General features: G+C 42.7%; 1 protein-coding gene across 5 annotated transcripts in view; it reads right to left on the reverse strand.

Annotated features, from left to right (window-relative positions):
- LMBR1 (limb development membrane protein 1) overlaps positions 1 to 23,905 on the reverse strand; it is a 138,317-nt gene that overhangs the window by 91,058 nt on the left and 23,354 nt on the right. For 3 of the 5 annotated variants that reach the window (XM_005297203.4, XM_042859093.2, XM_065582747.1), the window contains exons 2-4: positions 17,448 to 17,520; positions 13,665 to 13,704; positions 4,175 to 4,314 (exon numbers count right to left, since the gene is read on the reverse strand). In XM_005297203.4, coding sequence (XP_005297260.1) covers positions 4,175 to 4,314; positions 13,665 to 13,704; positions 17,448 to 17,520 — 253 coding nt within the window. Of the gene's footprint in view, positions 1 to 4,174; positions 4,315 to 13,664; positions 13,705 to 17,447; positions 17,521 to 23,905 lie in introns of those variants that run through there. The other 2 variants (XM_065582749.1, XM_065582748.1) reach the window with 2 other exon arrangements.

Here is a 23,905-nt window from a genome sequence, read left to right on the forward strand (position 1 = left end):
AGTTTGCTGCAAATTTCTTAGAGGTTCTGCTTTGTGTTTGTTTGTTGTTGGTGGGGAGGGGGGAGTTGTTTTTTAAAGTTACCATACAATTAACATACAAAAGCAAGATAGATGGTGCCAGAGAGATAGGTGAACAAAGTCTAAGTCACAGTACAGAGCTTAGAGGAGGGATTTGAAGAAGGGAAAGGGTGGGATGCTTGGCATAGAAGAAGAGGGAAACCATTCCTGATGTAGAGGTGAAAAGGCACAGTAATAAGTGGGTGAAGGACTCAAGAATTAAGAAGGGGGTTTAAAGCAAGGCACAAGATGATGATCAGGAGGAAATGGAACCAACATGTAGGCAAACACAGCCAAGTAAAACTTCAGGCCAGCATAGCTAATCTTCTACACCAAGTCTCACTGCAGGAGGTCACAGAGCCTAGGCAATGCCTAGCAACCAAAAGCATCATATTTGTGAGCCAGCTGTATTGCCTCAGATTGGGTGGCTTGGTGCAGCTAAGAGGAGCACAAAGCAAGAACCCCTCTATACTGGATGCATGGGGCTTAGTTCTGGGATTTCTAAATTCCAAACCTAATCAGGTCCCATTACCTGACCATACTATATCACTGCCTGTCACATGCAGAGGATAGAGATACTGCAGGGAAAATGCAACTGCCTTAGTTAGATGCAGAGCTTGGGGTACATGTTCAGAGACAATGGCTTTCAACATGGAGCAGAAAAAAGGGGCATAAGTGACTCAGGTTAGTGGAACATATGGAAATTCTCAATAGCAGGAAGGAACAGCTTGTCTCAAATTCACTTAAGAGATACTACACTCTAGGCTTAACCAACTAGAAAGTTTACCTTTTGAAATATTGGGACGCTTCAGAACCACATATCAATTTTAAGCCTCATCACTGCATCTTCACGGCTGAGGATTTTAGGGAGATTCCCAAACCTGAGCCGGCTTTTGTAGGGGACAAATCTGAGGAACTGTCACAGATTGAAGTGTCATTAGAGGAGATTTTGGAATTAATTGATAAACTTAACATTAACAAGTCACCGGGACCAGATGGCATTTACCCAAGAGTTCTGAAAGAACTCAAATGTGAAATTGCGGAACTATTAACTAGGGTTTGTAACCTGTCCTTTAAATCAGCTTCTGTACCCAACGACTGGAAGATAGCTAATGTAACGCCAATATTTAAAAAGGGCTCTAGAGGTGATCCCGGCAATTACAGACTGGTAAGTCTAACGTCGGTACCAGGCAAATTAGTCGAAACAATAGTAAAGAATAAAATTGTCAGACACATAGAAGAACATAAATTGTTGGGCAAAAATCAACATGGTTTCTGTAAAGGGAAACCGTGTTTTACTAATCTAAGAGTACGTCCAGACTACCCGCCGTATCAGCGGGTAGCGATCAATTTATCGGTAATCGATATATTGCGTCTCATTAAGACGCGATATATCGATCCCCGAACGCGCGCCCCATCAACTCCGGAACTCCACCGGAGCGAGCGGCGGTAGTGGAGTCGACGGGGGAGCCGCGGCCATCAATCCCGCGCCGTGAGGACGGGAGGTAAGTCGGAATAAGATATGTCGACTTCAGCTACGGTATTTCCGTAGCTGAAGTTGTGTATCTTACATCAACACTTCCCCCCAGTGTATACCAGGTCTTACTTACTAATTAGAGTTCTTTGAAGGGGTCAAACAAACATGTGGACAAGGGGAATCCAGTGGACATAGTGTACTTAGATTTCCAGAAAGCCTTTGACAAGGTCCCTCACCAAAGGCTCTTACGTAAATTAAGTTGTCATGGGATAAAAGGGAAGGTCCTTTCATTGACTGAGAACTGGTTAAAAGACAGGGAACAAAGGATAGGAATTAATGGTAAATTCTCAGAATGGAGAGGGGTAACTAGTGGTGTTCCCCAAGGGTCAGTCCTAGGACCAATCCTATTCAACTTATTCATAAATGATCTGGAGAAAGGGGTAAAAAGTGAGGTGGCAAAGTTTGCAGATGATATTAAACTGCTCAAGATAGTTAAGACCAAAGCAGACTGTGAGGAACTTCAAAAAGATCTCACAAAACTAAGTGACAAAATGGCAAATGAAATGTAATGTGGATAAATGTAAAGTAATGCACATTGGAAAAAATAACTGCAACTATACATACAATATGATGGGGGCTAATTTAGCTACAACAAATCAGGAAAAAGATCTTGGAGTCATCGTGGATAGTTCTCTGAAAATGTCCACGCAGTGTGCAGAGGCGGTCAAAAAAGCAAACAGGATGTTAGGAATCATTAAAAAGGGGATAGAGAATAAGACGGAGAATATGGGTACATTTACACTACAGGGGGGAGTCGATTTAAGATATGCAAATTCAGCTACGTGAATAGCGTAGCTGAATTCGACGTATCGCAGCCGACTTACCCCGCTGTGAGGACGGCGGCAAAATCGACTTCTGCGGCTTTCTGTCGACGGCGCTTACTCCCACCTCCGCTGGTGGAGTAAGAGCGTCGATTCGGGGATCGATTGTCGCGTCCCGACGGGACGCGATAAATCGATCCCCGAGAGGTCAATTTCTACCCGCCAATACAGGCGGGTAGTGTAGACCTAGCCTATATTATTGCCCTTATATAAATCGATGGTACGCCCACATCTTGAATACTGCGTACAGATGTGGTCTCATCTCAAAAAAGATATACTGGCACTAGAAAAGGTTCAGAGAAGGGCAACTAAAATGATTAGGGGTTTGGAACGGATCCCATATGAGGAGAGATTAAAGACGCTAGGACTTTTCAGCTTGGAAAAGAGGAGACTAAGGGGGGATATGATAGCGGTATATAAAATCATAACTGATGTGGAGAAAGTAGATAAGGAAAAGTTATTTACTTATTCCCATAATACAAGAACTAGGGGTCACCAAATGAAATTAATAGGCAGCAGGTTTAAAACAAATAAAAGGAAGTTCTTCTTCACGCAGCGCACAGTCAACTTGTGGAACTCCTTACCTGAGGAGGTTGTGAAGGCTAGGACTATAACAGCGTTTAAAAGAGAACTGGATAAATTCATGGAGGTTAAGTCCATTAATGGCTATTAGCCAGGATGGGTAAGGAATGGTGTCCCTAGACTCTGTTTATCAGAGGGTGGAGATGGATGGCAGGAGAGAGATCACTTGATCATTACCTGTTAGGTTCACTCCCTCTGGGGCACCTGGCATTGGCCATTGTCGGTAGACAGGATACTGGGCTAGATGCACCTTTGGTCTGACCCAGTACGGCCGTTCTTATGTTCACTGTCCAGCACACTGTCTAAAGTAGAACTGGGTACCTCTGCTTTTTGATAACTCAGCAAATAGCTATCTTTTCTACTAGCAATTTGGCCCCTGACATCACAAGGTATGTTTTTTCCCTTCATTAAAACATCTACATCCAATGACAATCACCAATTCCTCACCAAGATGCATCTTCAAACTGCAGTATGTTAGCTGCTCGGAACTATATTAACGATATATCTGTAGAGCACTAAGCACGCTTACTATTATTTGAATTCTGGCAGCGCCCAAAGTGCTAGACACTGTCAACACACAGGGAGACCAGAATCTACCTTGACCAATTTCACTTTAACAAAATACCATAATAAATGTGGCAAGATCAAAATATATAATTTTATATACATGATTTACTTTTAAAAATAAAAGGAGCTAAAAGTCACTGCTTCTCAATCACTGTCATTGTAGTTGGCAAGTTTCTTGTACGAACCACTAGCCGCATTTGAATAAATAAAAACAGATTTTTACCTCCATATTCCTCTTTAGCTCACTGAACATTACAACTACAGGTGAAAGAAAAGTCTTATTACACATTTCCAAGTTACTTAGCTTCTTGTAAAAGCAGTTCTTATACTACACATGTTTCTGTATTCAAGAACAGTAGCTTTTGGGTTTCCTTCCTTAGTCGACACACCCTTCAAAATGCTAGAATGGTGATGACTTATAAACTTGCTGCTGTGCATTAGATTACAAATGCCTAATTTATCAATGGCATACAAACCAAGAACATTTACAACTTTAAGCCATTATGCCAGTAAGTATATAAAAACAAAAGGATCACTCAAAACCAGAAATGCACTGGAAGTGGTGTTATCTGTTAAAATGTGCTTTTAATTACATTATGCAAGTACTAACCATGAATTAGAGAGCCATTTAACCACTGAATATAGTAGTTTTGTGGAAAAGAAAGCAGGATCTCATTGCTGATTATTGAAAAAGGTAGAAGCAGGACGGCACCAGCTGAAACTGCAAGAGTGAAGGTACTCAAAAACAGCCTGGAAGTCAAAGAAATGTATCATTGTTACTGCCCATAAAATAACATGTTTCAAACAACAAAGTAGTTAATCTAATTCATGGCGCTAATTGGAAAAATGTATTAATTTACACTACAAAAATGCACTAATTTTGAAAGGTCATATTTACAAAAGTACATGCCTACATATTTATTTTTCAGATATCACATGGTTTACAGAATTATCAAAATTATATAAGGTAAAAATAATTCATTCTTGAAAAAAAGATTAGGATTTTTCTTCTCTAGGGTTGGAATACATTCATGATCCAAGCTCAATTAAATATTTCGACATATACCTTTGGATAATATACCTTTCCTTAAGACTACTCAGGAAAGTGGTGAGATTAGGGGAAGGAGAGATTGAAAGATACCACTTACTGATTCAAAATGAATTAATGCAACTATTAATCACTAATAATGTCAACAGGATCACATCTGAACATGACTATTTAACCATGCAATTGTAGGTTTACTGCATTTCTTTCCATACAAAGTATGGACCCATCATAATTTGATGGGCTAAAGATTATTTTTGTCGGCTAGATAATAGAATGAAGGGAAATCTCAACTAAAAATAAAATAAGCGTTTAAAATTTTGAAGGGAAAAGTATACTGAGCTGAAATACTCCAAGAACAATTTACAATAAATACCATTTTTTAGCTTTTAACAGAATTATGCCCTTTTCAAGAACACGCCGCCAACCAAAAAGTTTATTAAAGTGTAAGTTTGATACTAAAATGGAACTCTATAATAATTTTCTAAACTGCATAACTGAAAATTAAGATATATATTGGACTAAGATGCTTACAAGGAAAGTGTCAATAATGATATTGTTTGACTGTAGAATTATTTTCTCCTACCCCCATCCTCTCACAAAGAGTCCATTTCTACCAACCCTTACTCATTCCCACAGTTATTGTTTACAAATACTTCCACTACAGTGAATTTGACAATTTTTATGATGAAGGGTTGTAGGATCAGGCCAGTATGTAGTAAGTGCTTAAAAGATGATTAAATAATTTAGGGCCAAAATTTGTTGTACCACAAAGTGGTCCTAAATGGAGGTATAGCCATCCAGAATCCTATAGTGTTAGTTTTCTTTAACCAAAATCCTGATGATTACTATATGTGAAGCAGTATCAACATGTGTGTTTGTGAAGTTAAAGTTTAATTAAAAAGATAAAAAAGCATTCACAGCTGATGAACAAGAGAGTTTAAGATCACTAGAATAGAAGGCAGCTTATATTACATGTATACATACAATGAGCAATTCTTATGGCTTCAAATTTAATGAAAAAAGTTAACATTAAAATTTAACTAGTATAAAAAATATTGTCTTGTACACAGTTACTTCTTACCTTATTAATTTTACAAAAAACAGTATCACTTGAAGATTCCAAATCTGAAACTGAGGTACTGCAGGTACAAAACAGACAGCCTGGCTAAAAGATGTACATTTTCTCACAGATGCAACCTAGTTAATCTATGTTGCATGGAGAATTGTAGCGGTGTTGGTCCCAGGATATTATAGAGACAAGGTGGGGGAGGTATTATCTTTTACTAAGCCAACTTCGGTTGGTGAGAAACACAAAAATATATACTTCACCCACCTTGTCTATCTAGTTAATCTGTAATTTATAGAAGGAGTTCCTCATAAACCCATAGTGTAACCCCCTGAAAAGTAAGGGGGCTGAAATAGACCACAGTCAACAAGGCAAAATAAAATAGTCTACGCCTAAAGTCTGCAATTAAGTCTTTCCTCTCCCAGAAAGTCCTTTCACTAATTACCCACAATCTCTCAAAACTAGACAACAGAGTTTGAAAGTCTTAATTATACTTATTTAATATTTCACATTGTTTCTCAGATATGTTTTTCAGTTATACTTAAGTGATTTTTTTGTATTCAAAGCTGGTGTCATCCACTACTGGTAGGGGAAGTGTGGTTTCTAAAAAAATGCAGCAGTATCTTCATACTTTCACTGTGAAATAAGCAACATGTCCCTCTCTCACAGCATGCCTGTACTGCTGCAGAAGTGCCACTGCATAACAAATAGCACTCTACCACCAGCATAAGGGAGCGTGCTGAGCAATTTCAAAACTGTTTCATAATATCTTCAAGCCCACAACAAATTGCAAAAAAACTATTTCAGGTTTGTAAAGAAATAGGGTGGAAGTAAAAAAAATTGTTGGCTGCTCATCAGCAACAAAAGATTTTATCTTTTACAAATGTTTTCTATTTAAGAGGAAGGAAACTAAAGTGACACGGACACTGTTAATCAATTTAAAGAAAAATTCAATAGCAAGAAATGCTAAATTGCAGGAATACATCCTGAACTCAGCTAAGAACTTAGTTCCTGAAGCCTAACAATGGAAATAAAGCGAAGCCAAACAGCAGAAACTCACACCTCAGGAACCTTTCCCAAACATGATTTGACTTTTTATTTGGGGCGGGGGAGGGTCTAGTGGCAAAGAGAGCACAGAATCGGGAAGCTAAGACATATGACTCCATACAGTGGCAATCTTCAGAAATAATTGAAGAAATTGATTATAATAAGCCAATAAATCAGAAAAGGGTACAGTGCAAAGTCAAGGGACTCTGTGAACAAGACTTGCTATTTAAGATCTTTTTTGAAAAGTACTTCTTTTAAGGAGATGAACATTTAAATTCATCAATATTATCAAACCCCACAGTGATTACATAGGTGTGTTTTTGTGAGTGCATTTGTGTGCTTGATGTAACGGTCACAAGTGTTACATATTATGTTTTTAAAATACTGAACAAGACAATCCCTTTGATGCTAATTATTCAGTGAAATGTTTAAGTATAAAGCAGATCATATGAAAGTTTAAATGGACAGTAAAATTAATTTATTTTTAGTTGAAGTTTGGTATGATTATTATCCTGATTTGACTTGCAACAGAGGCCTCATGGGATTTCTCCAAACAGAAGAACAAACAACTGAAAAAGCTACATTTAGTTGTCCTTAAGTGGAAGCAATGGTTAAAAGATATTTGGAAGGGAATAATTTGGGTAATTTTTACCATTAATATATATATTCATAATATATATTTTTGGCAGCAACAGAGAAGATTTTGCCTCAAGAAGGAATATTAATAAGTGTTACATGAAAATAGGATAAATGCATAAATAATGTTATGCTTAAATTAAATGTATAAAGCCTTCTCATCCTCAGTCTTGAGTCATTTGTATGGGTGATTTAATCTTAGATCAGACAGGAGGAGTAACTCTGTCTAATGTTTTTGGTCCTTACAGCAGATAGCCCTGGTCTTGACCTGAGCAAAATGCCTTCTGGTACCCAAGTGGGTTAAATTAAATTAAATTAAATTAAATAATATATGTATATATATATATATATATATCACACTACAGAACACCATTAAAGCCTAACAATGATTGGTTGTCAAAAAACTCCCATAATACTTGTCAGATCAGAAAGCGAAACCATGAGTCAAATGCTATATCTACAAACACTTGAACATCCATTTAACATCAAAAACTGAAGGTGAGAATAACCTGTCTACATCTAAACTTTAAATTACTTTGCTATGACAAATGTGGTCTCTTGTTTCAGTTATTTAGACAGCTTATTTAGAACATTCTAAAGTTAATCCTCTACATTGTCCACAACAAAATAACTACAACTCAGTCCCCAGTAATGCAAGGAGCTCTACCCAGCTGATCACCCCTATGTGTGCATGGAGCCCCAGTGACTTCCCCAGCGCCTGTGAGTGGATCAGTACATCTGCTTGAAGGTGTGTGTGAAAGTGGGCATGCAGTGGCCCTGAAGAAGAGAATAAAACAAGAAACTAAAAAGAAGTACAAGAAAAGGAGGTAAAGAGGTCTTTGGAGAGAAATGGGGAGAGAAAGAAGATAGAACAGGAGACAATATAGGGGGGAAAGGAAAAATCTATAAAAGGAGGAGGGTGGCAAGAGAAGAAAAAGAAGAAACACCACTTTCAAAACACTGAAAGAAGGAAAAGTGGTGTAAAGCCAGACATGGGAAAGAAGGTGCAACAACAACAGAATACAGGAAAGTTACACTTTTAAATTGCAACGGCATGGTCATTTAGGGGCATGCCTAGCTATGCATTTTTCACCTAGGTTAGTGGGTTCAGTCCTTGTGCTATTCATATGTAAGTGGGGGGGAAACAGTGTGTGAATGACATAGAAGAGGGCAAGAGAGAATGGAGTGCTGCTAACTATTGTGATTTTACTGCAAATACCACAGTAGTAAATGTTTTTTCCTAAAGCTGCAGCTCCTGGAGTCTTGTTACATGGGAATCTCAGCTTTCATTTATACATAGTTTCTAGCCTTCACAGCTGTAAAGAAAAGCTTGAAAACATGAAACTCTAAAAGACGAACACCAGAAGGCAAACAAAGAGAATCCTCAATTTGCTATTTTTTAAAAATCTCATGGTATTTAAGCTAATCACATGATTTTTGAATGAGTGGGGTTAGCAATATTAGGAATGGGAAGAGAGGGATAAAGTGAATAAGGGAATAGGGAGAAGGAAGAGAGGGATCTGGAGAGAGGAGGAAGGAGAAGGAATAAATGAGGCGGGGGGAATAGTGAATAAAGAGAGGGAAAATAATGAGGACAGTTGGACTTAATTTAGGTGAGGGTCAGAGTTAACTAAGGCCTTGTCTAGACTATTCAGTTTTGTCGACAAAAGCCAGCTTTCGTTGACAAACCAGTGGAGGTGTACACACTGAAATGCTCCTCCTGCTGATGCCAACATAATAAAATCACCTCGTCGAGTAGCATAGAGCTTTTTGCAACATAGTTACAGCAACGAAGTGTCAGTGTAAACTCACTTGATTACATCACCCTAATTGGCCTCCAGGTATCCCACAATGCCCATCACAACGCAGTTTGAACTCTGCTGCCCAGAAGATGCACAGGTCGGCGCCCCTCCCCGGGCCCGGGAAGTTTTGAAATTCCTCTTCCTATTTGCTTGGCGAGCACAGTTTACACAGCATCTTCCTAGCTGATCATGCCGGCTTCCTGCAGCAGACGCTCTCCCTTTTAGAGCACACCAGAGCTGTTGGATCCGCTGTATATGCGGAGAAGAGGCTGTGCAGTTGCAGCTTTGCACCAGCTGTAGGAATTTCAATACCTACAGGCTGATTGCTAGAGGCATGCATGAAAAGAGGCACGAGAGGGACACACAGATGTGTCGGGCTAAAACCAAGGTGTACCAGAAGGCAAGGGAGGCCAACCGTCGTTCAGGTGCGGTGTCGAAGACATGCTGCTTCTATAAGGAGTTGCATGCCAACCTTGGTGGCGACCCCACCTCCACCACCAAGAGCCCCATGGACAGTTCAGGGGGACTGACAGCAGCATCCAGTGGACTCAATCCAGACGAGGAAGTGAAGCTGGAGGATGATGTGGAGCACATGGCAGGGTCATCCAGAGGTGCAGCGAATCAGGATCTCTTTTCCACTCCGAAGGGGTCTAGCCAGTCCCAGCACTCCAACTCTGGCGCACAGGATGCAGGAGAGGGGAGCTCCAGTAAGTGCTCATTTTGCTTTGATACTGCACCGTGAGAGATTGAGCTCTGACGTACTTTGTTATATGGTACAGGAGGGATAAGGACCAGAAATTAGCAACAGATCCTGTCCATCTATGCAGTGGGGCCACGGTGGAAAAGTTTATTAAAGTACACAGAGATGTCCCCGGAATTCTCCATAGTGATCTCTAGGAAACTTTCCTGTTAGGTATTCTGCAATCCTCTGCTGAAGGTTCCTTGGGAGAGCTGCCTTGTTTCTCCCCCAGCTGTAGGAAACTTTGCTGAGCCACCTGACAATTATTTCTGCAGGAACCAGAGCAGCACACAGGCAAGCAGCATACAGAGTCAGACTGAAGCCACATGCATGCAGGAGATGCACCCTTGCATCCTGGGTTACCCTTAGGAGTGAGATACCCTAGCCCAGGCCTGCACAACATGTGGCCCGGGGGCCACATGCGGCCCGCGTGGGCTCATTGTGCGGCCCGCGGGGGTTGAGTAGATGGGCTCACTGTGCAGCCCGCGGGCGGAGGGGGGGGTGAGTAGACAAGCGGCGGGTGAGGGGGGTTCGGCAGCGCTGGGGAGGTTGTTTCCGTGGGGTGGGCGGTGCTGGGGGGGGGGGGTTGTGTTTCGGGGCGGGGGGCTGGGTGGTGCTGGGGCGGGGGGGTTGGCGGCGCTTGGGGGGGTTTCGGCCCTCAGTTGTTTTCTTTGGAGTAATATGGCCCTCGCCGCTTTACGAGTTGTGCAGGCCTGCCCTAGCCTGTGGAAAAGGGTACCATATTCAGAATAGGCTCCCTAACTACTTATAGTAACCCCCTTTGCAAACCACCCTTTGTCCCTTCTTGCCCAATCCCCCTTGCCCACCCAACTCTCCTCCAAAACTCACCGTATTCAGGACTTGTGCTGGCCTGTGTGCTAGACAAAGGATAGTGAGAAAGAGGTGTGTGTAACACTTTTGTGTTTCATGGCTGTGAGCACACTCACAATACTGTCTCTATTCATTGTTTCTTTGGCTTCTGCAGATGTGCCCTTCAGGAACCACTCCTCCACACTGGTAGAGCACCTCTGTCAGATAAGGTGCCAACCCAGGTGGAGTAAGGAGGATATGTTTCGTGAAGTGCTGCAGTCAACAGATGCAGCACACAGCGAAACAAGAGCATGGAGGGAGACAATCAACGAAAGACTCAGGCTGGACAGCCAGGAAAGGACACAGGGGCAGGAGCGGATGATAAAGCTCCTGAAGGGCCAGACAGAAATGAATTTCCTCATGAGCCTGCAACCTGAGCACATCCATGCCCAACTCCCCCTCCAACCACTACAGAACTCCAGTCCATGCCGTCCCCAAACGCTCCCATTGCATTCCTCGCACACTCCTGGTCCCTCACAGTACCCCATGCACTCCACGCCTAGGGACTGGTTTCCCAACAAAAGCTGTCGTTACACCCAGCTGTGAGGGCCCTCACCGCGAAACTGTTCCTCTTTGCATGTCCCGTTTGACCAAAAGTTTGGGTTTTATCCTGTTATTAAACTTGAGTCTTTGAAATAAAATGAGTCTTTATTTATGACATGCATACATACATCACTCAATGCTAACAATCAAACACAATGGCTATAAGTAGGAATATTTGCCCCTTGCAATTAATGCTCAGGAAGCAAGCACTACAGGAGTAATTCAAGGTGGCAACTAAGCATTGCCTGGCCAAACGCATCACATAAAGACACATTACTGGGAATCATCATCAAAATGTGCCTTCAAAGCCTCCCTGATTCAAACAGCCTCCTCCTGTGCCCCTCTAACTGCCCTTAGGCTGGCTGCCGATTTTGAGCAGCCAGATACATCAGTCTCAGCAGTCTACTCCTGGGAAAACTTATCCCCCTTCGATTTGCAAATATTAGGTAGAGTACAGCAGACTGCAATGATCACCAGAATATTTTCCTCATCGAGGTCTATCCAGACAAAGAGACAGCTCTAGGCCAAATCAGCCAAAGGCACATTCAACGGTCATTTGGCACCAACTGAGCCCAAAGCACTCCTTGCTGCTGTCCAGGTTCCTGGTGTAAGCCTCCATGAGTCATGGGTGCAAAGGGTAGGCGGGGTCTCCAAGGATCACTATGAGTATATTTCCACTTTCCCCATTGGCATCTTCTGTTCTGGAAAGAAAGTCCCAGCATTCAGATTTCTATACAGTCCAGTGCTCCAAAATATCATGCACCTTCCCCGACCACCCCGCATTTATGTCAGTGAAACAGCTCCGGTGCTCCACCAGCGCATGCAAGACCATGGAGAAGTGGCCCTTTCAGCTGATGTACACCGTCACAAGATGGTCGGGGGCCAAAATTGGGATATGCGTTCCATTTATCACCTTACTGCAGTTAGGGAATCCCATTGTCTCAAAGCCATCAATTATTTCCTGCACATGACCAAGAGATACAGTCCTTTGTAGCAGGAGGTGATTATTGGCCCTGCACTCTTGCATCACCGCACACCCCCACAGTAGACTTTTGAGCTCCAGAGTGATTCATGACTGACCAGTAGCAATCTGGAGTTGCCAGCTTCCACACAGTGATTGCCACCCACTTTTCCACAGTGAGGGCAGCTCTCATTCTAGTGTCCTTGCGCCGCAGAGCTGTGGCAAGCTCTGCATACTGTTCAAGAAAGGTGATCTTGCGCATCCAAAAGTTCTGCAGCCACTGCTCATCATCCCATACACGCATCACTATGCAATCCCACCACTCAGTGCTTGTTTTCCGAGCCCAGTACCACCATGGCAAGCTGTTCCGTGAATGCCAGCAGCAATCTTCAATTATTTGTTTCCATGGCAGAAAGCAGGGCAGGCATGTCCCGATTCATTCTGTTTCACAGTTCATGAAATACTGCAGGACCAGCCATGTAGTGTTCATAATACTCATCACCAGAATGATCAGCAGCTCAGGATCCATGCTGTCAGGCAGAGATGGCGAGTGCACAGTTTACAAGAGCTGTTGAAAAACGGTACGAAACGAAGCAGGAAGCCCACGGAATGATGGGATGGAAAGAACTACACCTCTACCCCGATATAACGTGAACCGATATAACATGAATTCGGATATAAAGCGGTAAAACAGCACTCCAGGGGAGCGGGGCTGCGCACTCCGGCGGATCAAAGCAAGTTCGATATAATGCGATTTCACCTATAACGCAGTAAAATTTTTTGGCTCCTGAGGGCAGCGTTATATTGGGGTAGAGGTGTACATCATGTCCCCATGATGCACCACGACCTGTTTCCAGAACTCCCAGCAGCGGAGGCGGACACAGGGTGTCAAGTTGCACAGTGGGATAGCTATCCACAATGCAACACTCTCTCTGTCAATGCAAGAACAATGACTGTGGATGAGCTCAGCCGACAAAGAGCGTTGTGTGGACATGCTCAACCGATGTTATTAGTGACTTATGATAGTCAACATAACTTACATTGACTTAACTCGGTAGTGTAGACATGGCCTAAAACTAATAAGGAAAGTGAATAAAGAGTTTATGCAAATGGCGAATTAGATAATTGTGTTCATAACCTGCCTCAGTCTGCCATTCTGCATGCGTCCATTACGACCTATGTTCTAAACTACAGGTGAAAAACTAAATGGGGGCTCCTAGAAGCAGGGGTTTTCCCCCACATAAGGCAATGCTCTAAAATAACTGTTTAAAAAAAAAACTAGTGTTTTTCTGCACATGTGCAGTAAACACTATGCAGACAATTTTGCCTATTTACACTTTACATTATTGCAAATTTAACTGTATCAAGGAACTAAGAAATGTACATACGAAATTCTGTTGACAATGGCATCTTCATCCTCCTGCTCATCTGAAAAATAATTTATAGCAGATTTAGTTTATACAGCTACCTATATAAAGAAAAGATGAAAATAAGTTACTAAAATAGAAAAACTATAGGTCAGATCAAAAATTTTGTATTACTAAATCCAAAACCATTATTTTTGTATTCTGTAGTAGACATCCATTTTGTAAATTAATGTTACCCATTTCCATTAGTTTTCTTGAAAGAATATTTTTCTTAATAAAAATTAATGCTGCTTTCCCTCTACCTTTACAGTGCCTTTGCTGGTTTCTTAATCTCTTCAATCAAGACAATTAAAGAGCATTATTTTGCTCAGGACTAAAGGTATGTCTACACTGTGAAGTTGTCGACAAAACTTTTGTCTTTCACGGGTACTTAAAAAAGCCGCCCCGCGAAGGACAAAAGTTTTGCAGACGCAAGTGGTAGCATGAACACGGCTTTGTCAGCAGGAGCACTCTCCTGCCGACAAAGCTAACGCCACTCGTATGGCTGGAAGTATTTAGTCAGCAAAAGTGCCGACGAAGAGTGTTTATACACACTGACTTGTCGCTAAAAGCTGCATGGTATAGACAAGCCCAAAGGGTTACCTCTTTGATGGCCTCTAAGATTAGATTAGTGCATTTGGAGGATAGTCATGGCAGGAAATTCCTTTCTACATCACTACTCTTCCTTAAAATTACAAACAGCCTTCAAACAAGTTGAGGGAAAAATGGGTTTGAATACATCATAAGAATACAGGCTAAAGATATACAAGAAACACCCAGTACTGGAAGAATAGTTGTGAATTTTATATGCAGTGAAAAACAGTACACACATATACAACAAAGAAAAATACATCAGAACAATAGTAATAACCTGTCCTTGACAACCAGAAGTGATACCATCACCTCTCACCTAGTCTTAATTCCTCCATGAGCCTCTGGGTTTCTCTTCTGGCATTTTAGGGAATTTTCCTTCTCTTATGCCTTAGATATTCCTCCTATTTATGAAGGGCTACCACACAGCTTGGAATCTTTACTTCTTTCTTGTTCTCCTCTATAAGCTTATGGACAGCCACAGCCAGAGCCCCCTTTTTATGATGTGGCCTCCAGAACTGAAATTCCACTTTCAAGTTAGTTTTTTTCCTATCCCCTTCAAGTTTTCCATGTTGCCCATCCTGCATTGTCAGTTATTTTCCAGGCAAAAGAATGCACAAAACCGGTCCACAGCAGACCTGAATACATTTCCAAATTTGGATGTGTCTTCTAACAGGCTTGCTTCACACTCCTACAAAAGAATTCCATGCAAGTAGCAGGTATAGCCTCTGTGCTCTTGCCAGGGCAATCATTACATCAGGACCTGGTCTCCCAAAATTAAACAAACAGTTATTTATGCTTAAAAGAAAGCCATGGCCCAATCCTCAACAGCTTGTGGTAGAAGTGGCAAGCAAGTTAATAAAGGAAAAAACTGAGTTCTTCTGTCTGAGATGAAACTATTACAATTATCAAACAGCTCATTGGTACCACTGTGAAATCATGACTGGAGTTTCCAATTTTGATTGCTTATTCAGGCAACTTTAATTTTCTATAAATGTATATCTTCCTATGGAATTAATATAAAAATAATTCAGCTTGTGGACATTTGGTAGGTTCTTTTGATTGTTGCAGGAAAGTGTTTTGAGTTAAAGAGTCCTTTGTGTAATGGCAGAAATGCTAAAGTTGACTTCTACTTGCATGTAAATTAATAAACAATTAAGTATTTAGAACTGTATAGCATATTCTTAAATTTCAACAAAAAAATCTGACCTAAAACAACTGTCCGCAAACTGTTTCCTATGCAGCATCTCTTAAATGAAAGGATTTTTTAAAAGGACACATGAAGGAAAAATTTGCAGGAAGTTGTAGGGATCTATTTTATGCTTTTGCAGCACATGGAATAGTCATTTGTTTGCTCAGCTACATGAATCCAGTCAGTATGTTGTTACTGTCCTTAAAAGCGGTATAGCAAGTACACAGACACAATCAACTCAGTGGAGCACTAGATAGTGGTCTCTGGCTGACTAAATTAAGCAGAAAAGGAGGGCAAGCCTATCAGCCTTTTTGTGCTTTCACAGCATCCACTTTGAGAGAGATACAGTAGCTTGTAAAAACAATAAAGGAAAGAAATTACTACACTGTAAAGACTTGAAACTGAAAGAGATCTACAGGGATCCTAGTGAAGAGATTCAGCCAGAGTGGAAGCCATCTTCCAATACTCAAGCTGCCCTTTGGCCAAGCCTGGTATCCATGATACAAAGTGCTGCAGTCACAGACTAGTAAACCCTTCTTCTGAATGAATCCTAACAAGAAAATTCAGGGCTGTAGAGCAGTGCTAAGTAATTGGCCATGTTTGTCCTCTTGCCCTGGCTACCTCAACTGTTAAGAGAGGCGTGCATGTAGCTGGCACCATCCTGAGGGATACAGTTTTCTCAACTGCCTTTGAGATAGGGGAAGTAGTGAATAGGATGTTTCAACCTCATGAGCTGCTCCCTCCATCCTGAGCCCTGTCGTGTCCCCGATTCCGCTCTGTGGAGATGGGGTACAGGAGCAGGGGGAGGGGGACACCCTGACATCAGCACCCCTCTTCAAGGAATCTACAGACTTGTATCGTGTAAGACAATGGCTTCAGCAGTTAGGAGGAGGCTTGAGGCCTATGAACTTTGGCATAGATAAATTTAGGTAAGCCATAAGTTTTGGGGAACTGGAAGTAGAATGTAAGGGGGAATTCTGTCCATAATGACATCAGCCAACCACAGAAACATGAACTAACATCAGTTTCTGGAAGGTTTTGGATGGAACATCCGACCGCAAGAGTATCATAGCAATGAATTGATGTATAAGATAATGGGGTGAAATCATAAATACACTAACCTATAGAAGAAGGACACCTTAACATTGGTAAGGGGAGGAAATACAAATAAGGAAGTGGGGAGAAAGCCCTACTGAATAGGCATTAGATATGGTAACATCAGCGTAACATATTATAAAAGTGGCATCCCAGAGCAGTAGGAGAGGGAGAGATGTAGCCCTTGGGAGGGGCCAGGATGATGGCCACTGATGAAGATGAGGAAGGTGACAATGATGAGGAAGATAATGATTAACATTTTAGGTTGTTCTGCAAGGGATGGTGTGAGTATGGCTGTTCAGATGTACTTTTGTATTATCTCTATCTACTTTACTGAGTTAGAACGTGTGTGACTTTGCTAAATGTATTATAAATTATTTGTTTGTAAATACAGAAGAGTTCCTATAGTTTGAGTGTTGCACCTGTGCACATCGGGGTTCCTAACTATATAATAATTTTAATAATATGGGACTGATCTTGGGACAAGAACCTATTTGGCCTTAAAGTGATAACTGGGGATTTTTATTCATAATCTATAGATCAGGCTACACGTGAAAATGCAGTTGAGCATCTTAAAGTTCAAAATGTGGTGTTAGGAACCCAAGCTGGGGGCTGCTTGTAGGCTTCCAATTCAGATTCATAAGAACTCAGGTGAGAAGAAAGCAGAAGGGAGCTGAAGGCAGGAGGAGAAGGTGACAGCTTTGAACTATCCCTTCTCTCCCCTCCCAAATTTGGTCAAGTGACATTTAAAAATAATATATTTGGTCAGCGAGGTGACAAGACTAGGCATCACTGCTCTACAGCAATGCTCTTTCGGAAAAAAGTTATACCCACTCATTTTTTAAATGGAAATAAACATCAAAATTTGAATATTTAAAACTACTTACCTGCTTTCCTTTTGTATCTTGTGATTACGAAATAGGAAACTATGTAGAGAACAGCAAATAGGAGAAAACAGATCTGAAAAAAAGAAGTTTCATTTAATTAGGTTAATGAAACGTCTGGATTATATTATGCATTTATCAGCTCCCCAAAACTGAAATTAAATTCTGATCAAACAGCAAGTAAGTGCTATACTTAAGATTTCTCCAGGTGGTTTAGAGCTCAATTAATAAATGCAACTCAGTTTACTTTGTTGATTATATCAATTTGCTACATTTTTCAATAAATGCTAATTAAACTCCAAATAAATTCAAATGCTGGGGTCAAATTTTAAAGGGTTAGTACATCAATTCATTTCCAAAAATCCAACTTTAATGCATGAAACTATTGCAGGTGAAGAAGTCTGATGTCTTTCTATTCCTCAGCAGGTATCAGTCAGCATCACAAAGCCTCCAGAGAATTTGAAAAAGTTCATCAAGATCACTGGTACAATGCACCAGAAAAGCCCATGATCAATTTAGCAGAATGCTGTAAATCCAGATTACATTTCACTGGCAGAACTGTATTGGGAAGCTTATATGAGATCTCTGCACACAAAGCTTGATCCTACTCATTGGTTATCCTCATCACCTTCATGAGCAACCAAATTAACCCAGAATTGGACAAACAGAATCTGAGTTCCTGCCGCTGTTCCAAAAATGGAAGTCAATTTTGAAAGTGAAGCATTATTTGTAGAGCACAAATGTTAAAACACACTTTTGCTAAAAAAATGTAATATAATAATCATATATGGAGATATACCTATCTCATAGAATTGGAAGGGACCCTGAAAGGTCATCAAGTCCAGCCCCCTGCCTTCACTAGCAGAACCAAGTACTGATTTTGCCCCAGATCCCTAAGTGGCTCCCTCAAGGACTGAACTCACAACCCAGGGTTTAGCAGACCAATGCTCAAATCACTGAGCTATCCCTCCCCCAATGTAGTACTCCTATGTTCTATAAATGTTACTTATTGTGTTCTTTGTATCGGTTTGCCTGTGACAATAAAAAATATAAATGCTATTTAAACTTAATGGCTTAATGTACTTTGTCAGTGACTGCAATACTGTTCTTCATATGTACTGACATATTATAATAGCTCCTTAAACCAACTGGCAATGTGTATTAAAAGTGAGTTTGAAAGTGTCATGAAAGTGAATTTGAAGATCCATAAACTTCAAGGCACACTATCCCTTCAGACATTCTAGGGCTGTTACTATTTATTTTTGTGAATATGTATTAATAACACCTAGCTAAATCATAGCAGAGACAGTTATCCAAATGAATATTAAAAGAAATATTCTATTAAATGTAAATTGACTCATACAAAGTCCACTTTGCTCCCGAACCCATAAAATAGTTTTTGAAATGGATCTACCTGTGTCTATGATATTTAATATTAGCACAAGGAATCCGTCTTGCTTAGAGCTGAGCTTTAACCTGCACTATTCACCGACTGATGTCTGGGAAACAAATCTGTCCTGCAAAGACAGACAAATGCTAAACCGCTTCTACAGATAATCAGTTTAACACTTGCTGCCTTTAAGAGTACTATCATCTTAAATCTAGAATGAAGAAAGAACAAAAAAAGGGCACAGAAATCATGTTGGGATGAAATGTAAGTTATTTGACCTAATCCAGTTCAGAAGGGAAAGGAGGATACCTTTTTTATCAGAAAGGATGCACAATCAAATAAAATCATGACAGGAAATATTAATAAAAATGTAACAGAAAGAGAAACTCAGCCTATGTCTGGTTACAGACCCTTCATAGGAGAAATGGGCTACTAGGAATTTATACCAGGTTCACCACTGTGGGATCTAGGTGCCTGTAACTTTTCTATAGACCTCTCATTCCTTTTTAATTGCTTGTATGTCCTCTGTGACCCCGAGTGACCATCACAAGGACAGCCCTGGGGGCTAAAAGTATTAACTCCCCACAGTATTTAGCAGGCACAATCAACTGCTTGTAAGGTTTCCTAGAACTTCTATTTTTCTTATATAGGAACTTCCCTATACAATCTTTCCTCCTAAAAAGAACAAACAAACAAAAAAAACAAACACACCCACAACTTTCCCTGTTTCCCCTATCCAGGATTTCCCTGAGAATGCAACCCCTTAGGCTCTCTAGGGTTGTGTCTGCTCTTTATTCCATTACAAATGCTTGCCTGCTGCTACCGCTGATGGCTGCCCCAACCACTGGGATTGGCTCCTCCCTTCTTAATTCCTGGAGGCCCACTACCTTCCTCCACTAAACCAGGGCTGGGCATAACCCTTCCCCTTCAGCTGTTCCTCTGTCTTCACAACTCCCTTATGGGACCACAAAGTAATAGTCCTTTTTGCTGCAAGTTAATATATTAACTACTTTGGACATAGTCAATAAATCATTACCCACAAGCACTCCTGCTGGAATGAAATCCAACACAGCAACTTTTAAGATGCCTTTTAGATCTTCCCACTCCAAGGGAACTTTAGCCAAGGCACAATGCGGTTTTAAATTTTCCAAGTGCCAGTAGTTCAACACTTCCCCTAGTGAGCATGTCAGATTTCCTTACCATGCCTTCTCAGACCAGAGAAATGTGGGCTACAGCATCTCTCCAACCTTAGTATTCCTTGTCATTCACCATGGCAATTTTTAATAAATTCCATATCAACCTTCAATGGATCAAAATTCATCAGGATCTCTCCAGACATCTTGGGAGAGGGGAGTTCTGTGTTTGTGACAGCCACATTAACCTGAACTGCACAGTGTGTAGGCTTACTTTCCCTTTGCTTAGGGCAATTGTCCCTCAGGTGTTCAGTGGAGTTACATATGTATCACCTTCTTGAACAGTCCTCCAATGAAGGGAGTCTATGAATGTAATTACCATGAGAGGGTCAGCTGTGGTAAGGTGAGAGCCTGGGCTCCCATTTGCCCTACCTTTTCCCAGAAAAGGGAAAGCTTTTGTTCTGAAGACCTGAAGAAGAGCTCTGTGGAGCTCGAAAGCTTGTCTTTTTCACCAACACAAGTTGGTCCAATAAAGGATATTACCTCACCAACCTTGTTTCTCTCAATTTTTTCACTAGTGCTTTATCTGCAATAATTTAAAGGTACAAAAAAAAAAAATCAAACCACTTTGCTCAGTTCAAAAGTTTGACAATTTAAAATAAAAAAAATAAAACTTCTCACCCTCAAGGAAAATTTAAACAAAGTTCTAACTGGAAACCAAAAAAAAGTAATACTGCCCTTGTATTATGACAGTGTTCACAAAAGCCCAATATAAAAGACGGTTACTCACCGTTGTAACTGTTGTTCTTCGAGATGTGTTGCTCATATCCATTCCATTAGGTGTGTGCGCGCCGCGTGCACGATCGTCGGAAGATTTTTACCCTAGCAACACCGGCGGGTCGGCTGTGGAGCCCCCTAGAATGGCGCCTTCATGGCGCTGAATATATACCCCAGCCGACCCGGCGCCCCCTCAGTTCCTTCTTGCCGGCTACTCCGACAGTGGGGACGGGGGGCGGGTTTGGAATGGATATGAGCAACACATCTCGAAGAACAACAGTTACAACGGTGAGTAACCGTCTTTTCTTCTTCGAGTGCTTGCTCATATCCATTCCATTAGGTGACTCCCAAGCCCAACTTAGGTGGTGGGGTCGGAGTGAGACATTGCTGTGTGCAAAACCGCTGATCCGAAGGCAGCATCGTCCCTGGACTGCTGCACTAGTGCATAGTGAGCTGTAAACGTGTGGACTGATGACCAAACCGCCACTCTACAAATGTCCTGGATCGGAACTTGCGCCAGGAAAGCCGTCGAGGAAGCTTGGGCCCTCGTGGAGTGAGCGGTGAAGTGTGGTGCTGAGACACCTGCCAGGTCATAGCAAGTCCGGATGCAAGACGTAATCCAGGAGGATAGGCGTTGTGATGAGACCGGTGAGCCTTTCATTCGGTCGGCCACTGCAACGAAGAGTTGCGTCGTCTTTCTAAAGTGCCTTGTGCGGTCAATATAGAAGGCCAGGGCCCTGCGTACGTCCAGAGAATGCAAACGTTGATCCTGGCGAGTAGCATGTGGTTTAGGGTGAAAGACCGGGAGAAATATATCCTGGTTGATATGAAATGGAGAAACCACCTTAGGGAGAAAGGCAGGATGTGGGCGGAGCTGCACTTTATCCTTATGAAAAACTGTGTAAGGGGGCTCGGATGTAAGCGCCCTGAGTTCAGAAACGCGCCTTGCTGAGGTGATGGCTACGAGGAAGGCTGTCTTCCAGGATAGGTACAGAAGTGAACAGGTGGCTAGTGGCTCGAATGGATGACCTGTGAGCTTGGAAAGAACCAGGTTGAGCTCCCACGTCGGAACGGGCTGACGTTGCTGTGGGTACATCCGGTCTAAGCCCTTGAGGAATCTAACGACCATCGGGTTAGAGAATACCGAGGACGTGAGTTCCCCTGGGTGAAAAGCCGATATAGCGGCCAGGTGAACTCTAATTGAAGATATCGCCAACCCCTGCTGTTTTAGGGAGAGGAGATATTCCAATATGAGAGGAATAGGTGCCTGTAACGGGGACGTGGCTCGTTGTTCGCACCAACAGGAGAACCGCTTCCACTTGGCCAGGTACGTGGTCCGTGTTGAGGGCTTCCTACTGCTCAGCAGAATCTGTTGGACAGAGTGCGAGCACTGATGCTCTGCCTGGGTGAACCATGGAGCAGCCACGCCGTGAGGTGGAGTGATTGCAGGTCGGGGTGACGCAGGCGACCGTGGTCCTGAGAGAGGAGATCCGGGCATAATGGAAGCGGGATCGGTGTCCGAACCGAGAGTTCCAACAGCGTGGTGTACCAATGTTGTCTCGGCCACGCTGGGGCGATCAGAATCACCTGTGCCTGGTCTCTGCGCAATTTGAGCAGTACCTTGTGGACCAGAGGAAACGGAGGGAAGGCATAAAACAGGTGGTCTTTCCAGGGAAGGAGAAACGCATCCGAGAGGGAGCCCGGAGCTCGACCTTGCAGGGAGCAGAACACGTGGCACTTCCTGTTGTCTCGAGATGCAAACAGGTCTATCTGGGGAAACCCCCACTTCTGGAAAACGGAATGTATGATGTCCGGACGGATAGACCACTCGTGCGTCTGAAAGGACCTGCTGAGTCGGTCCGCTAAAGTGTTCTGGACTCCAGGGAGGAACGATGCCGTGAGATGGATTGAGTGGGCGATGCAGAAGTCCCACAGGCGAATGGCCTCTCGGCATAGAATTGACGAACGTGCTCCTCCTTGCTTGTTGATGTAAAACATGGCCGTGGTGTTGTCGATGAGAACTAACACACAGCGGCCACGTAGGAGATTGAGAAATGCCTGGCACGCCAGGCGCACCGCCATCAGTTCCCGAACATTGATGTGCAGGGCTAGCTGAGGTGCAGTCCACAGGCCCTGGGTATGGTGCTCGTTGAGATGGGCGCCCCAACCCAGAGATGAAGCATCTGTGACCAGGTGCAGAGAGGGTTGTGGGGCGTGAAACGGCATCCCTTCGCAAACCACATTGTGATCTAGCCACCATGTGAGGGAGGTCAGGACCGAGTTCGGGATTGTGACCACCATATTCAGGCTGTCCCGATGTGGGCGGTATATTGATGACACCCAGGTCTGGAGTGGGCGAAGCCGAAGTCTGGCATGCCTGGTTACGTACGTGCAGGAAGCCATGTGACCCAGCAGGGTAAGGCACGACCTCACCGTGGTAGTTGGGAAGGCCTTGAGTCCTTGAATGAGGCTCGTGATGGTGCAAAAGCGATTGTCTGGCAGGATGGCTTGTGCGCGTCTGGAGTCTAGAACCGCGCCGATGAATTCTATTCTCTGGGTAGGTTCTAGAGTGGATTTGTCCTTGTTGAGTAGGATACCCAACTTGTTGAATGTGTGCACTATTATGTGGACGTGATCTCGGACTTGTTCTTTGGTGCGACCGCGTACCAGCCAGTCGTCTAGGTACGGGAACACCTGTATCCCTTGCCGACAAAGGTACGCTGCCACGACAGCCATACATTTCGTGAACACCCGTGGGGCCGAGGATAGGCCGAAGGGAAGGACTGCAAATTGGTAGTGCACCTTGTTTACCACGAATCGCAGGAAGCGTCTGTGAGGCGGGTAAATAGCAATGTGAAAGTATGCGTCTTTCATGTCGAGGGCGGCGAACCAGTCTCCAGGATCGAGGGAAGGGATAATGGCCCCCAGAGAGACCATGCGGAACTTCAACTTTACTACGAATTTGTTGAGTCCGCGCAAGTCCAAGATGGGTCGCAGACCTCCTTTGGACTTGGGAATGAGGAAGTAACGGGAATAGAATCCCCTGCCCCTTAATTCCACTGGAACCTCCTCTATGGCCCCCATAGCGAGGAGCGTAGAAACTTCCTGTATAAGAAGTTGCTCGTGAGAAGGGTCCCTGAAGAGGGACGGGGAAGGGGGGT

This window comes from Chrysemys picta, chromosome 2, assembly GCF_011386835.1.
Source record: "Chrysemys picta bellii isolate R12L10 chromosome 2, ASM1138683v2, whole genome shotgun sequence".
Classification (NCBI taxonomy): domain Eukaryota; kingdom Metazoa; phylum Chordata; order Testudines; family Emydidae; genus Chrysemys; species Chrysemys picta.